Source organism: Rhodamnia argentea, chromosome 11, assembly GCF_020921035.1.
Source record: "Rhodamnia argentea isolate NSW1041297 chromosome 11, ASM2092103v1, whole genome shotgun sequence".
In the NCBI taxonomy this organism is placed as follows: Eukaryota; Viridiplantae; Streptophyta; class Magnoliopsida; order Myrtales; family Myrtaceae; genus Rhodamnia; species Rhodamnia argentea.
The window spans coordinates 13,268,067-13,284,075 of NC_063160.1; the positions used below are offsets into that span (position 1 = coordinate 13,268,067).

The 16,009-nt window shown below is 40.7% G+C and overlaps 3 protein-coding genes across 8 annotated transcripts in view; 2 read left to right on the forward strand and 1 right to left on the reverse strand.

The window, feature by feature from the left end:
* Positions 1-16,009, reverse strand: part of LOC115736252 (transmembrane protein 53-B) — a 391,123-nt gene that overhangs the window by 76,868 nt on the left and 298,246 nt on the right. The window lies entirely within an intron of this gene.
* On the forward strand, positions 293-11,423 carry LOC115736239 (putative pentatricopeptide repeat-containing protein At3g47840). 6 transcript variants are annotated; one of them, XM_048272714.1, is made up of 3 exons: positions 293-4,248; positions 4,366-4,498; positions 4,791-5,458. In XM_048272714.1, exon 1 carries the CDS (start codon positions 365-367, stop codon positions 2,504-2,506), a length of 2,142 nt encoding a protein of 713 aa, XP_048128671.1. In that variant the 5' UTR covers positions 293-364; the 3' UTR covers positions 2,507-4,248; positions 4,366-4,498; positions 4,791-5,458. The 6 variants fall into 6 exon arrangements, with proteins under 6 accessions (XP_048128671.1, XP_048128672.1, XP_030523686.1 ...); XM_048272715.1 differs by having other exon boundaries at positions 293-2,891; positions 2,998-4,498; XM_030667826.2 differs by having other exon boundaries at positions 293-2,891.
* Positions 9,077-9,920, forward strand: LOC115736243. The gene has a single exon (XM_030667834.1). It carries the CDS (start codon positions 9,147-9,149, stop codon positions 9,906-9,908), a length of 762 nt encoding a protein of 253 aa, XP_030523694.1. The 5' UTR covers positions 9,077-9,146; the 3' UTR covers positions 9,909-9,920.

Sequence of the window (16,009 nt, forward strand, 5' to 3'; positions counted from 1 at the left end):
GAATGATTCGAAAAACATTTTCTAAAAATGATCGCTAGTATCGCTTGAAATAAATAGTTAAGAAAGATATTTTCATTACCGATAACAAGCGGTTACTTTTAAGAAAATATTTTTTAAATTATTTATATTTTGCGAAACAGATGAAGCTTGTAACGAAAAAAAAAAAAAAACGGAGCCTTTGTTAATGGCTTTCATGGGCCAGATTTGCTTTGGGCTGTGCTTCGGCCTCTCAGCTTTTTCTTCCTTTTAAGCAGGTAACAGATCGTTTATGACGAACAGGGGGCACCACTTGCAACTTCAATCTTAGAACCCAGTAGAAAGAAGGGCAGAGAAACTTCGACTCAATGGAGTCAGGGGGCTGTGCATGTACAAGACGATGAACTCGCTAGGCAGGCCTCGTGCTTGGAGGCTGTTTTCAAGCTCGAGCATGCCGTGCGCTGACCAGGGACATGTTCTGTTCCAAGAGATGAGGCCAGATCGCTTTGCCACTACGTCCAACATAGCAGGTCGTCCGAACATGCCCGAGGCTAACTCGCGGTTGAAAGAGCTGGTGAAACTCCGTCAGCTGAGCCATGCTCGCAGGATGTTCGACAATATGCCTCACCGGGACGAGATCTCGTGGACCACGATGATTTCCGGATATGTCGCTGCCATGAACGCCCGCGAGGCTCTGGGCTTGTTCTTGAATGTGTGGGTTGCGCCGGGACTCAAGATGGACCCTTTCATTCTCAGTCTCGCGCTCAAGGCCTGTGGACTCGACGTGAATCTGAACCTTGGCGAGTCATTACATGGGTATGCTGTGAAAACTGGACTGGTGAACTCTGTTTTTGTGGGCAGTACCCTTTTGGACATGTATACTAAAACGGGCAGGACCGAGCTAGGTTGTTGGGTCTTCGATGAGATGCCACTGAGAAATGTCGTTTCTTGGACCGCCATCATCACCGGACTAGTTCATAGTGGTCGTTGTAGGGAGGGGTTGTCGTACTTCTCCAAAATGTGGAGATCAAAGGTGCAATTTGATACATATTCATTTGCCATTGCGCTGAAGGCATGTGCTGATTTGGGTGCTTTAGACCATGGGAGGGAGATACACACTCACACAGTTAAGAACGGATTTGTTGAAACCTCATTTGTTGCCAATACCCTTGTGACAATGTATAACAAATGTGGAAAGTTGGATTATGGATTGAGATTGTTTGAAAGGATGCCAAAGCGAGATGTGGTTTCTTGGACCTCAATAATTTCTACATACATTCAGATGGGCCAGGAGGAATCTGCCATCAGAGCTTTTCTAAAGATGCGAGAATCAGATGCTAGTCCTAATGCATACACATTTGCTGCAGTTATATCCGGTTGTGCCAATCTTACCAGAATTGACTGGGGCGAACAATTGCATGCCCATGTTCTATGCATAGGTCTTTCCAGTTCTCTGTCAGTGGCAAACTCCGTTATGACTATGTACTCTAAGTGTGGACAGTTGACTTTGGCTTCAATTGTTTTTAATGAAATGACAACAAGGGATGTGGTTTCATGGAGCACATTGATTGCAGGGTATTCAAATGGAGTATGTGGTGAGGAAACTTTTGAGCTTCTCTCTCTAATGAGAAGAGAAGGACCAAAGCCAACTGAGTTTGCTCTTGCTAGCATCCTCAGTGTGTGTGGAAATATGGCTATCCTTGATTCTGGAAAACAACTTCATGCTCACGTCCTGCTGATTGGTTTAGAACATACGCCTATGATACAGAGTGCTCTAATTAACATGTATGGCAAATGCGGGTGTGTGAAAGAAGCATCACAAATCTTTGATGTGGCAACAAGCACTGATATCATTTCTTGGACAGCAATGATAAATGAATATGCTGAACATGGATATAGCCATGAAGCGATTGATTTATTTGAGAAGCTGCCTGCAGTGGGCTTGAGACCGGACCCTATCACCTACATTGGTGTTCTTACAGCCTGTAGCCATGCCGGGCTGGTTGATCTCGCATTTCGTTATTTCGATACAATGAGTGTGAAGCACCAGATCATTCCTACAAAGGAACACTATGGCTGCATGATTGATCTCCTTTGTCGTGCTGGTCGCCTAAATGAGGCAGAGAACATTATTAAAAACATGCCATTCAAACGGGATGATGTTGTTTGGTCAACTTTGTTGAGAGCGTGCAGAGTCCACGGTGATGTTGACCGTGGAAGGCTTGCTGCTGAGCAAATTCTTGAGTTAGATCCGCATTGTGCTGGAACTCACATTATGCTGGCTAACATATATTCTGCCCAAGGGAGATGGAGGGAAGCGGCAGATATAAGGAAGATGATGAAGTCTAAGGGAGTGATAAAGGAGCCTGGATGGTCTTGGATCAAGGTGAAAGAACGTGTGTCTACATTTGTTGCTGGTGACCGGACTCCTCTAGAGCATGAAGAAATATACAACACATTGGATTTCCTGAGGCTGGACGAAATTGATGTCAATGATGTGGATATATTTCTGGATGATGTTGGCGATTGAAGAAGCAATGCTTCATCTTTCATTACAGTTGAGGTCAGCTCCATTTATTTTGACTGGCTAGATCTTGTGAAGACACAGATATGTGGGGAAACCATTGCTGGTCATGAGCAACGATGACAACGGTGTGGAATTTGCTAGTTGTCCTTTTTGAAAGAATCATTTTGGAGACTATCTCAAAGTTCGAAGCGGAAGAGGTCATCAAATCATCCACTACACAAAAGTCTCCAAAGCATACTGCAGGGTTTTCGGTTTTCGGGGAGGGGATTGCTTTCTCAAAGGCGAGCTGCTACAGTGTGAGAAGATGACATTTTTCCCCGTTGTTGCGTACTAATTATGCTGGAGATTTTTCACATAGTATTCCAGTATCCTCATTGGTCATTGGACGGTAAGAGTTTTTGCACTTTGGCGATACATAGGTTACTTAATGCTGAGACAGTGATAATTGTTCAAGGATACCTCTCTGTAAACTAATGTTTGGAAGTTTGAAGCAGTATGATGGTCTTTCAGACTTAAGGGCTTATAGGAATTTTTTCTCCCTTCAACTGGGTTGATTGTACTATACGGAATTGACATAGGATCAGGTTTTCTGAGGAACTTCATGACCATGAGTGATTAAGACACTATTTTTTATGTGTCTTTTTTTTCCCCAATTGAGTTTTGAAGAATGACTTTATTAAGGTTTGCTGTAGAAGTTATGGACATTCTGAAATTTAAAGGGAGGCACTTTTCTTTCTTGTTGATATTCGAATATTCTAATCATAAAAAGGCTGAAAAGTAATGATTTTTCTTTACTTAATTTTCCAGAATGTATCTGTTTCTGCACTATTTTCCAGAGATCTGTTTCTGCATTATTTGCTATACAATTTGACGGGAAAAAAAAAGTTCACAAAAGCTTTGCTGGAACTTGATGGTCTTGGATTATGGTGAAGGACTGTGTGTCCACATTTGTGGCTGGTGACAGGTCTCATTTATGGAGTGAAAAGCTATGCGGTGTTCTGAATTTTTTTGGGAGAAACTAGTCTTGAGGATGCAGCTTCCCTCATGTATGATGTTGAGGTCTGAAACAGAGCATCCTTTCACTGTTCCCTTTTAATGGTTTTTTCATCAATCTTGTTGGTTACCAAAGCTGGCAACAGAAAAGGCGTGACGGGAAAGAGCTGATGTTGCGCTGTACTGGTCTCAAGCAACAAGTATGTGGAGGATGAATTTGTGTGGTTGCCTTGTTCCTGGAAGAATGGATGATTTCCTGATTGATATTGCTTAAACCACATAGGTCCAGTCAAAATAGATATGAGAAGAAGGTGCATTGTGCATGGTTGTCTTCTTCCACAAAGATGAACGACATACAATGGATGACGTTGTTTAAACTTGCATGGTTCCAATCAAATTGCAGCTCGAAAAATCCGCTGGTTACTCCAGGGAGACAGTTTCCCATCTATCTGTCCCCATACTGGCTAAATAGACTTGGTGTCAAATTCTCCATACATATGCTTTCAGTTTGTAGCGGTAGAAATATGGATAAATTCACCTTGATCTCTTATAACGAACTTTAAAATCTATAACCATCGTCAAGCTCAACTGCATTAGCTGATTTAAATACAATCATTCCTTTCTCATCTCTGCTTTACAATTCTTCAGCATTTAGTTTTGACAGGTCTTCGGAAGGAGTTTTAACAATGAAGCATTTTGCATTGCCTCTCCTCTTAGCTATTTTCATACGTCAAGCTTGTTTACTTGTCCGGGTAGGAGCAGGGGTTTTGTAGGAACCAGAGAAATTAATTTTAGGCTGAACGGAACCGCTGTTTATGCCAGTGGCTTCAATACCTATTGGATGATGTTCACAGCTTCTGACCTTTCAGGCATATAAAGATTCACCTGTATTTGATAAGCTTCAAGCCATGGCCTTGTTGTTGCAAGAACATGGGCTTTCACTGATGGTGGTTGCAGACCTTTACAGCACTCTTCCAGTTCCTAGTGGACAGATGTTTTCAGGTAATTCACTGTCAGAATATTTTGTGAGGAAATTTTACGTCCTTGAATCTCTCACAATATCTCTAAGCACAAGATACTGATTTATCTCCTCCATGTTGAGATGGATTGGGTGAAAAAAGAAATAATATTAGAACAGAATTTCTAATAGTTTATTCCTTTTTTATTTGAGTTTTGTATATGTGAGAATGGTAAATTAAATAACTCTGTGATATTCGAGTAAGTTAGGAAATCTTTTTTTTTTTGGTTTTTTGTGGGTGTTTCTTGTCAGGAAGCCGCCTCTCTGAAAAATCAGGGTAAGGATGCATACGTCGACATCTCCCCACTTCCCAAGAACCTATGCACCGGGGCGTGCCAAGTAGTCTTGTGATGACAGAGTTTCGCTTTGTTGCTGTTTGCTGATTATTCACTCTGGAAACACTGTCTCGATGCACACATTCAAGATGCCCGGCACATCCTCAGGAAGCTATCAGTCCTGTGTCCTGACCAAGTTCATTCAATCGTGGAGGGACCCTGGTTTCAGCACTCACCCGAGAGATCAGCTCATCAACACAGTACACTACCAAGCTTTGGCTACAAGAGGCAGAGCAGCCGCAGGAAGGTCACTCTGGCAACTTTAATCGAAAGCCTTTTCTCTACCCGAGCCAGTTGTGAAATCATCCTGAGCCAGAGCCCATCAACCGCAAGTTTCATTATATATCAGTCTAAAAGTTCTATCAGATCTGTAAGATTTGAGCGAAGATGAGCAACATTGAGGACTTGAGGAGAGCACAAGCTGCACATAGAAGGGGAAGGCGCGTTGGGAGCTGAAAATGCTGGGTTTACGTCAAAATTTACAGGGTTTCATGTAAATATGACGAGTTTAAGAAAGTATGTATCTTGAGAAGAGGTGATCCCTTTCTCTGATTAGCTGTTTTCAACCCCGAGGATATCTAAAAATAGTATAAATGGATGATTTTTCATTAGGTTCTGTTCTTGTCCACGGCTTCCAAATCTGTAAGCACGTTGGTTAATTGCTACATAAACTGATCTCCTCTGGACAAATTGGAGCTTCATGATGTCAATGAGGCTACAAGATTATTGGTTCACTTCCATTCACGGTGATGGCTGAGTTTATTCCAGGGTCCCTCATTGGATATGGTGTCATTTTCCCCTTCCACGAAAGGAAATCGGTTGTGAAGGGGAGGGGAGGGGAGGCGATGAAGGTCTACGGTTTGAACCCTCGTTTCGACAACGCTCGTCAAGGGGAAAATAGGGGGCCAGGAAGGCTTCGAAAGTTGCTTTTCAACTTCATCCTATTCATTCCGTGGAAGACTTTGATGTCCACGAATCCTATACGAATTGGTTCCTCAGTGTGTACTGTTAGAGAGTGATTCATACTTCCCATCAATAAGAAAGCGGGGCTCTCGAGCCGCCGAAGGACTTTTGTAGTTTGAGTTTATAAATACCTACCGTTATATATTATCTTTTTTTCTTGTAATTGAGGGATGTAACAGAGATGTGATGTGTTAATTTTAGTAAAATAGTTTAAGAGTGAATCGGGATAAACCTTGTATTTCGATTTTCTGTTTTCGTTTTTACGCTTTTTCTCGTTTGTTGTTTGTGTCCCGAATCGTAAGGTGTACATCATTTCTTGAATTTGGTCTGTCGTTTGAAATTCCGGAGCATATAAGGTGCCTTAAAAGGCCATGTGTGAGAAGGAATCCACATTACAAATCGATGGTTGCAATTTGAAACGAAGGGAATCCTGAAGTACATATGCCATTCTCTAGTTAGTGATCTACTCTGCCATTCTCTAGTTAGTAAATCTACTGTGAAGAACACATGATGTGGGAAATACCGATTTGATTCTCTCTAATTCTTTTTCTTTATGAACTAAAAAGCTACTCTCATTTTTGTACCATTCTAATTTCCTTGAAAAAATTCTGATAAAAAAAATTCCTTGAAAAGCTCCGCTGCGTTATTTCACGGACAATGGTGCATATGGTGATGTTTCTGTTCCCGAGAACAATTTGTGAGCAAAAATGATTTTTTCTGATTCTGTTTTTTAGAACAGTTTCTAAGCGGAAGAACGCGTTTGGTAACTGCAAAAAAAAATTATTTTCAGAATAGAAAAAAATAGAAATATGTTTGGTATGACCCTAAAAATTTCTATTCGAATTTTCATTTAATAATAAAATGTTGGTGGAGGCGGCGGGGATCGGTGAGCTGGTGCGGCAACCCGGCCAATGATCGGCGGTGGACTCGTGGTTGTAAAGATGAGCATTAAGTTATACTGAGCTTATTTTTCAAAAATAAGATTGTTTCTCTTTTTGTTCTCGGAAACAACGAAACATGCTTTTTTTTTCACTTCTCATTTCTGTTCCTTGCACCCAGGATGGATTCTTCTAAACGTATGGGATGTCAATCCTGCCTTTTAAGTGAAGTGAAAACCAGCACCACGTAATCCAATGAATTCTAGGATTAGGAAAGACACAAATTAAGATTCGATGAGAGCCCCATAAATCAAGTCTCTCTATTGTACCTTCAACAAGTTTTCCATGTATCATTCTCTCTCTCTCTCTCTTCTTTACAGACAAGAAAGTGGGCAATTCGCGCTATCTCCTTTCGAAAAAGATCACCTCTTCGAATCAGCAAATCTCTCTCCCGAAAAGGGTCTTTGGGTTAAAAGATCAAGCAAATGGGTTTTCATCTCCATCATCATTGCTTGAATCAAGGGAAACTTTCTTTGTTCGTCATCCCTTCGCTGTGTTTAGGATTCCACTGCTGCAATCTTTTCCACCACTAGAGTCTCTTCCCCTTTTTTTGCCTTAGTGTTGCTTTGCTTTTTCTCTCCTCTCCTCGCTCAAGCTTTTGAGATAAGTTAATCTATAGGAGGCATGCGAATGCAAAGTGTTTTTCCGCAGCAATTCACCTGAAAGAGAGGGGAATAAAGCAGAAGATGCAGAATTTATGGAAGGGGGAAATGGAGCCCATCCACACATCTTTTTCTCGCCTAGTGGGAACTTGGGAGAGATTTGCCCACTATGTGCCCTCATTTACAGAGTGGATAATGGATGGCTCATGAATGCTTTGCCTCTCTTTGCAACAAGGATTCTCTTTTGTTCTTCATGTTCTTCTCTTTCCTGCTTGGTTATCATGAAGAGGACTAGGATGAGACTCCAACTCCTAGAAGCTCATGCCGTGTCGTGATTCTATTCGCCGATACAAGACGAGAGTGAGCATGATTTTAGGGTAGAATCGGAAACTGGAGAAGCAACTCGATGAGAACTTGTTTAGATTCAGGTTTTAGGGTATGCATAGTAGGTTTCAAGTTTAAAAAATTTGAAAACCAGTTTCGATGGGTGGTCGAACATGTATTTGTATTTTTCTTGTTTTATTTGTTCGCGGGATCGTGAAGTATTCTATAACATCCAATTATGATTGTGTAATGTGGAACTACCAATCTAAAATTTCATTTTCTACAATATTTATGACTGATACTTTTATTTTATTGTATCTAATATTAATTGTGATAAGTGGATTATAGTAATAAATGTTGGTCATTAAATTTAATATTCATTGCAATGGTTTAATTAAAAATACACGTGAAACCTGAGTAGACCCCGAAACCTACAACATAATTGGTTTTAGATTTCAAGGTATACATGATAGGTTCTAGATTCCATATAGTAGAAAATCGATTCCGAAAGGTAGGTTCGGGTTTCAAGTGGAACCTGACCGATCATGGAACCTCTCATCCCTAGACATACACATGTCGAGTCGTATCGGTTCTGTGCTCGGTGAGTTCTGGTTTCAGTTGAGAATTACAAGACCAAGCTTGCAAACAACAAGGGATGCGTAAATTTCATAATTCTTGTTAATTAAGGGCGCAGGCATTGTCGGGGTAAAACTTTAACTCTTGTTGATGTCACGATGCTCGCTTCTTATGTCTATTGATTTTACTTGGTTTGGTAATCGTGATGGTCCATGCCCTCGATACCTGCGAGTCTGAGGCACATATTCTTCCAATCGAACGATCTAATTTTACCATCTAAGGAGGTAAAAAATGAAAAGGGAAAAGAAAAAAGAAAATAGATATTATAAAGGAAAAACCATCAAAAACCTTAGACTATACTTAATGTGAGTCCGTGACACATTTATGTCAAAATTTTTTTATGACACTATAGATCTCAAACTTGTACCAGTAAGACATAATTATCCTAAATTTTTATTTTGTGATATCGAAAACCTCAGAATTTGTATCCGTGTGACACGTTTACCTCAAATTAATTTTTTGTGATACCAAAAACTCCATATGTGTCACGGGGTTACGAGTTCTAAGGCTTTTGGCGTCACAAATATATTTACAGGTACAAGTTGCAATAAGCAAGTTTGGGATAAATGTATTCACAAGTACAAATTGGAGCAATCATGTCACGTGAATATAAGTTTGGGATGAATATATATCACAGTATGCATAATTTAGGATTTTTGGTCGACTTTTCCGACGACATAATTAGTTATGTATGTCTTGGAAACGCCTATAAAAAGAGCATCACCTTCTCTCGCAGAGACAAAAAAAAGGGCGAGGCGAAAAAGCTTCGCTTCCAAGCTTCAACCCTCTCCCCCTCTCTCTCTCTCTCTTTCTTTCTTTCTCTCGAGAGAATCCATGGAGACGGCCGGCTCTGACCGGAAGCCGGAGAAGCGGACAACCGCGTTCTCCAGCTACTTCCGCTTCAATGTCGTGTTGACGGCCTTCCGATTGCTCGAGCTCGGCTTGGCTCTCTTCTTCCTCCTCCGAGTCTCCACTCGCGTCCCGCTCGCCGTGAGACTCTCCTATGAGTACTCCTTCCTCCTCCTCGGCTTCGTCGCGCGGCCGCTGTTCGCCTTCGTTCTCTGCAACGCCATTATCGTCGCCCTCCTGGCCAGGGCCTGCCGGTTCTGCGCCCATAGACCGGCCGAAGACGGCGCGGTCGAGGAGCTGTACGAGGAGATCGTCAAGATCAGCGAGAGCCGGGCCAGGCCCGCGCTCCCTCCGGTCCGCGAAGCAGAGGAGGTCGTGTACGAGGACAAGGAGATCATCAGCGAAGTCAGCACGGCCGCCCGAGCTCGAGGAGGCGACGCCGGCGTCTTCGATTTCGAGGAAGAGGTCCCGGAGGAGGACGGGGACGAGGAGGAAGAGTGCCGCGGCGTTCCCCTGCCGCCGGAGGCGGAGAAGCGGCGGAGGACGGAGAGATCCGGCGGGGAGCCGCGGGAGAGCTCCTGCGGCAGCGGCGACGAGGAGATGAGCAACGAGGAGTTCCAGCGGGCGATCGAGGCGTTCATCGCGAAGCAGCTGAGGTTCCGGCGGGAGGAGACGTCGGCCATCGTGCTCCAAGAGCCGCCCACAGGTCGAGCGCCAAAGCTGATTTCAAATTCTGTTGCACAGTAGAGATAGAGAGAGAGAGAAGAGAAAAGAAAAGAAAAGCAAAAAGCAGTACAGGAAGGAAGCCTGGCGTCGACGGCGAATCGCGATTCTCGATTTGCGGTGAATGCCGTGTACAGTCGAAATCAGAGCCTGATGAGTTTTCAGGATTTGCGCATCCCCCTTCCCTTCCCTTCCCTTCCTCTCTCGTCGAAGCATACGATTCTCTCTTTCTCTTTCTCTTTCTCTTTCTCTCTCTTTCTTTTTCTTTACTTTTTCCTTCTTCTTTTTTCCTTCTCTTTTTCTTTCAATTCGATCTTAACGTGGGAGAGAAAATTCCAGAAACTGCCGCGTGGGCACATCGATCGATTCACACTCGGCATCCGGCGCTGAAACCCTCGGGGAGCTTTGAAATCGAAAGCGTGAGGAAGCAGGAGTCATTTCGCCGGTCAGAAAAATAATTCACGAAGCATGCATGTTTTTTATTCAATGTTGAGAGGCCTATTGTTTCCTTACCATCAATGCGTGGTGAAAAAAAAAAAAAAAGCGAAAGTCCTCACAGATTTGCTCGTGATTGGTTAAAAAAAAAAGGAAAAATAAATAAAATTTGGGGTTCATTGATGGAATTTTCGTCCTACGAGGTACCGTTCCGGATCGCTATGAAAATCGCGAGTTCCATCGAAAATGAGATCATAAATGTCATTCTTTTCGTGCGGCACTCGCCTTTTTTTGGTATTTATGATTTTGCCGTCGATTGCTCGAGTGCCGTAATTCTTAATTAACGTTCATTTCTATTCGGCGATCGAGGCTTTTCAATCAAACGCCCGATTGATATAAACTTTTTAAAAGAACGTTTACCGCAAGTGCCCTTAAGCCTTATTGTGACAAACCAAAGCGGGCGTTATTAAAGTTACGACGCTTTAGCGCTCGATTGAAATGCAATGAAATCAAAGAGAGTGTTTGTAAGAAATTTATGGCACGATGTTTTTTTTATTTTCCCTAATAAAACGAATCGAGCGGGACCCTTCGGCAAAATATAAATTCAAATCTCTTTTTTTTTTCTCTTATTTCACCCAAAACCCTTTCCATAGGTAGTAGCCACTAGCCAATGCGAGCTTCGTTTCTTCATTCAATTCCTAGCTGGTCATTGTAGATGCAGAACAATTTGTCATTATTCATTTGCTACATTGAACACCAATTATTTCGTCAGGCTACTACCCATGTAGCATCCCTAGCTTTGTCTCGTCTCTTCCCCATACACACCCTCACGGAAATCCTATCACTTTGTATAACCATACTTTGATAAATTTTCCAAATTACTTACATAGATGCAATGCAAAAGCACTTTGTTCGTTGAGGTACAAAAAAAGAAACAGTATTTTGCATTTAGATGCAAATTTGGTTATGGAGTTTAAATTATCATCAAATACATTATGTGTCTCTCGTGCCACGTTTCATCTAGAAAAGAATTAATTATGATGTAATACTTTCTATCCATAGTAACGGCTTGTGATTAATTAATTTAAATAAGTTGATCATATAATATACATTGTGAGAAAATGTACTTAAAATTAGGAGTGAGCGGTTCCAAGTTCCACTTGGAACCCGGAACCCGCCAATCGTAATATGTTCTTCGTTAATTGGATCATGGAACCTAACCCGTCACGGGTTCCGAGGTTGGTTCCGGGGTATAACACGAGTTCTATCTGTACTCTTAATTGAATGATTACAATAAATCGACACTTTTAATGACAATTACTTGCTATTACAATATGTTGATTACAACTCATATTTAGATGCGCAAATAAATAAGAAGCATTAGAAAAATAAAAGTCTCGGTCCTAAATATCACAGAAAATTGAAGCTCGGATTAGTGGTTCTACATTAGACACATTATGAAATACCGCAGGATCCTATGAAAATATATATCAAGAAAAATGTATAAAAAAAAATTCAAGGTTTTCCTTAATTAGAACCTATAACCTACTTGTCAGAACAAATTTTTCAATTTTTAAAATCTGAAACCTCCTCTGTATATCCTAAAACTTAGAATCGGATCGATTCTCCACCGATTTAGTTTCAGATATCAGGTTCGACCGTGCAACCACGCTCGCTCCCACTTAAAGATGCAGTACAGGAGAAGTTTCCTCTAATGGTGTGCCCAAGGCAGCATCATTAATCTTGTCCTCGGGGCTAGGGCTTCTTTCCAATGATTAGGACTAAAAATCGAGATCTCGTTTTTGGGAGGGGGTTAGGGCAAGAATCATGATCTAAAAGTCTAAGAAACCACACCTACTTCTCTTTCTTTCTCGTCGAAATTGACGGGTTAATCATTTACGATGAGCCCTAGAGAAAACAGTACGAGAAGCAACCATGAACCTTTTTTATTTTTATTTTTATTTTTATTGAGATTAGACCATTTTTAATTTTAATTTCTTTTTGTCGTCTTTAATGTGCGACTTTGATCTGTCCTTAGTTGAAAGCAACTCCAACAAAAAGTCACTTTTGCTTTTCTTTTTTTTTTTGTCCCTTCGTTCGAACGGAGCAGATTCTTTGTGAGTTTTTATTATTATTATAAGAGGGTGCCGAACTTCTTTAGCATGTTAATGGCACTTTTCTTTCTCTTTTGTCACTAACATTGGGGCGTAATGATTACTTCCACCATAGATAATTGCGGGTCAGGCAGATTATTTTAATTTAATGACCGATTATTGTACAAATTTCTCCCCACTAGTTATTGTTATTTTTCCAAAAAAATTGCAGCTACAAGGAGAAAATTTTAACATGTTTGAGGTGTCCCCGATTAGAGGTGTGGCTGAGAAAGAAGAGAAGGAAAAAATAAATAAATAAATAAATGAAAATTTAAAAATTATTTAAAAATTATAAAATATTGTCACGTCGGTGTCGATCGTGCCACGTCAGCGATCTCCGGTCAAAATTCATAGGAATAACTGAATTGGCACAATTACAATAAGTTTAACACTTTTTTAGTAATTATCTTGTTTCGTATATTGTAATTAGCTCTCTCCATAAAATAGGTTTTTCTTTTTCTTCTAACAATTACAAAGAGAGGATCTTCTATCTAGTCATGTGTGATTGCCGAGTTCTTCGGGGAGATTTCATTAAACTGAGGGGTGATATCGTAAATGGTCTCTATAGTCTTGCTCGAAATTCAAGATAATTATTCTATAGTTTTTCCGTGCTCCGGTACTTACCCCAAAAACGTACATTGATAATCCTATTGTAACAAAAACCCGGATGGGTGACATGTACAACTAAACATCTAGGCAATGTTTGGTTCAGTTTTTTCAAGGTATTTTGAGCATTCAAAGTCCCTTGGAGAAACAATGAAGCGTTTGATTCAGCTTTTGGTTCGACATTTGGCCAAATGTTGGCCTTGGCAAAGCTGTTCCTACCTGCTTTGGCTTTCAGCATTTGCGGAAATGCCATTTCTACGGTTAAATGATTTTTTTTCTTCCAAAACTATCCTTGTTAATTTTTTTCATTTTTCCATTTTTCCCTTATTGTTACTGTTCATTTTTTGCATTTATTGTTTTTGTTCATCTTCCTAGCAAGGCCAGATCGGGCCAGCGTGGGGCCGACGAGAGGTTGGCGAGAGGTCCCACGATCCGGATGGTGATCACCTGGGCCGCGAAGGTCACGCGACCCCGACAAGGGCCACCCGAGGTCATGACCCGGACTGCCCTCATTAGGGTCGCGTGACCTTCGCAAGGAGCAGCCTCGCGTGACCCTAATGAGGGCGCGCGACCTCGAGCGGCCCTTGCCTAGGTGGCGCGACTCTCGTTGCGGCTGTTAGCGCCAAATCTAGCTTGCAAGTGGTCGGAGCCATTCGTTGGCTCTGGCAAAGGGTTTAAGGCTTTTGCATTGCAAAAAATGAAATCAAATCCCTTTGAAAGAAGAAGTTTGCCAAATACTATTTAACCTAAAGTTGCTTTACAAAGGAGTTTTTACTAAACGCAATTTGCATTTCCCTCAAAGGGGTAAGGGCCTTTAGCATTTGCATTTCCCAAAGCTCATTTCTGAAGCCAAAGCAAATGTAGTCTTAGTTGGACAGAAAGAGCGCTAAATATGTCAATTTCCTATTTGGTAAATTTCTCACACGGGGCTTATTACATGTGAATAAAAAATTTACACGCTTGAATGTCTGGTCTTACTCGATATTTTAGAAACCATACTAATGGTTTTATCATATTAGCCGGCTGTTTCGCCAAAATTTTTGCTGTAACGAAATATCTTTCACCGAAAATCATTTTTTCATTTTTAATTAAATGAGAACAGGTCATGTGGCGACTCCGGACAGAAAATATCCAGACAAACAAGAGAATCAACAACTTGAATTTTGATAGTATTGTATAAACACAATCCGTGCCAAAATTTAATCGACAACAAGGTTGAAAAGTACAATTGTTCCAAATGAACCAAACCTAGATAGACCCCGCTAGACTTCAGTCGACCATGAAGCTTGACCACACGATAATACTACGCCCGAATTTAATCAACAACGCGAATATAAAATTATAGCTAAGGAAAACAAAATGAAGTATAGGAAAATAAAGAATAAGAGAAATTTATTTGATTTGTATGGGGGGCTTCGTAGTACGATGGGGCTTCTTAAAACCTACAATCAACGAAGGTTACAAAGGGAAGTTAAAATAGGTAATCGACGGTTTCTTCGACTCTGCTACCTTGACGGCTATCTGCAGTTTCTTCGACTCCATTACCGTGACGGTTTCCTCGATTCCAATACCTTGACGTATCCACTACGTTGTGAGTTACTTCTTTGACGATTGCATTCAAGATTGTCGACTCCACATTTTGTCGATTCCTTCAATTTGTCGATTCATCATGTTGTTAGTGATTTTGTTGATATATAATCAAATTTTGCTCTTATCGACTAAGTTTATCACATGTCGATAATAAACTAAAAGTCGGTCATTTTTTGGTGCAAACACTTGTTGTGTCTAGCACTATCATCTAGGGGGTGAATAGGTGATTTTATACAGTTTTGAAATTTAATGCGAAATTTAAACAAGTTTAAAACACAAATTGAATAAGTCAGTAAAGAAACGTGCAGAAATCTAAACACAGTAAAGAGAGTTTAAAGTAAGAGAGAAATGCACGCAAAGTTTATAGTGATTCAGCTTTAGCAAGCCTATGTCCACCCTCTCACGCCGACAACCGATTGGCTGGATTCTACTATATGAATCGTTGAAAGGTTACAATAAATGTCACACTTTATCACTTTTACAAAATCTCTCAAAGATAAGACTTATAGCTTTCAAAAATAAGTATATGAATTTGAACAACTCAAGCATTTTGAAATTATATGTTTTGATCTATCCCGCACCGATCACGATGGAGATCTCCCTTTTATACTCATTTACTCTCAAACCGGTCGTTGGATAGGTTTTCAAAGGATCGCTCTTGAATCATTGACGGACGCCATCAATTTCGATTGAACAAGACTATATCTAGAAAGATATAGTTATTTGGAAAGATATAGTAGCAGTTGGAGTAGAGTCCGAACCTTTCGGACTTAGTCGCCTATAAAATCAAATCCTTAATTTTCATAAGTAAAGTTTATTCAAATCTCCAATATGTCTTGTTCCTGGAAGACAATAGCCAATCGAAGATATTCTCATGATCTGATTGGATTACGGACTTCCATAAATAACTCAGCCGTAACGGAAACCCGACAAACAAGGGTCTTTAGAATCTAGACAAAGGATATTGTAGAATCTGAATATAATTCAGAAGCAGACTTTAGAAGTAGAAAAAACTCTTTAAATCTAAACAGACTAGAACAATGATTTTGAGCTTTAGTAAAGTGCATGCCGACGTGTCATATAAGTCTTCTCAAGTAGAAATCTTCAGAGGCAACATCATCCTCAATCTGAATAAAAGGCTTTAACTATCTCAGAAGCAAATGTGTGATGACTACAAAAATTCTTAGATGCAATTCTCCTGACAAAGACTTTATTATTGGGTTGGATATTCTTGCCCAACTTCCACATTCAGAATCGTACCCACCGGTTTACAATAATCTGAACACCATGTTTGGAACGATACAAGCTTTTATTCACGTGTTCATTCCTACAATACAATGT

What these genes read in the sequence shown, in the direction of transcription:
- LOC115736239 (XM_048272717.1), top strand. Translation starts at nt 365, where the DNA reads ATGTACAAGACGATGAACTCGCTAGGCAGGCCTCGTGCTTGGAGGCTG.
- LOC115736243 (XM_030667834.1), top strand. Translation starts at nt 9,147, where the DNA reads ATGGAGACGGCCGGCTCTGACCGGAAGCCGGAGAAGCGGACAACCGCG.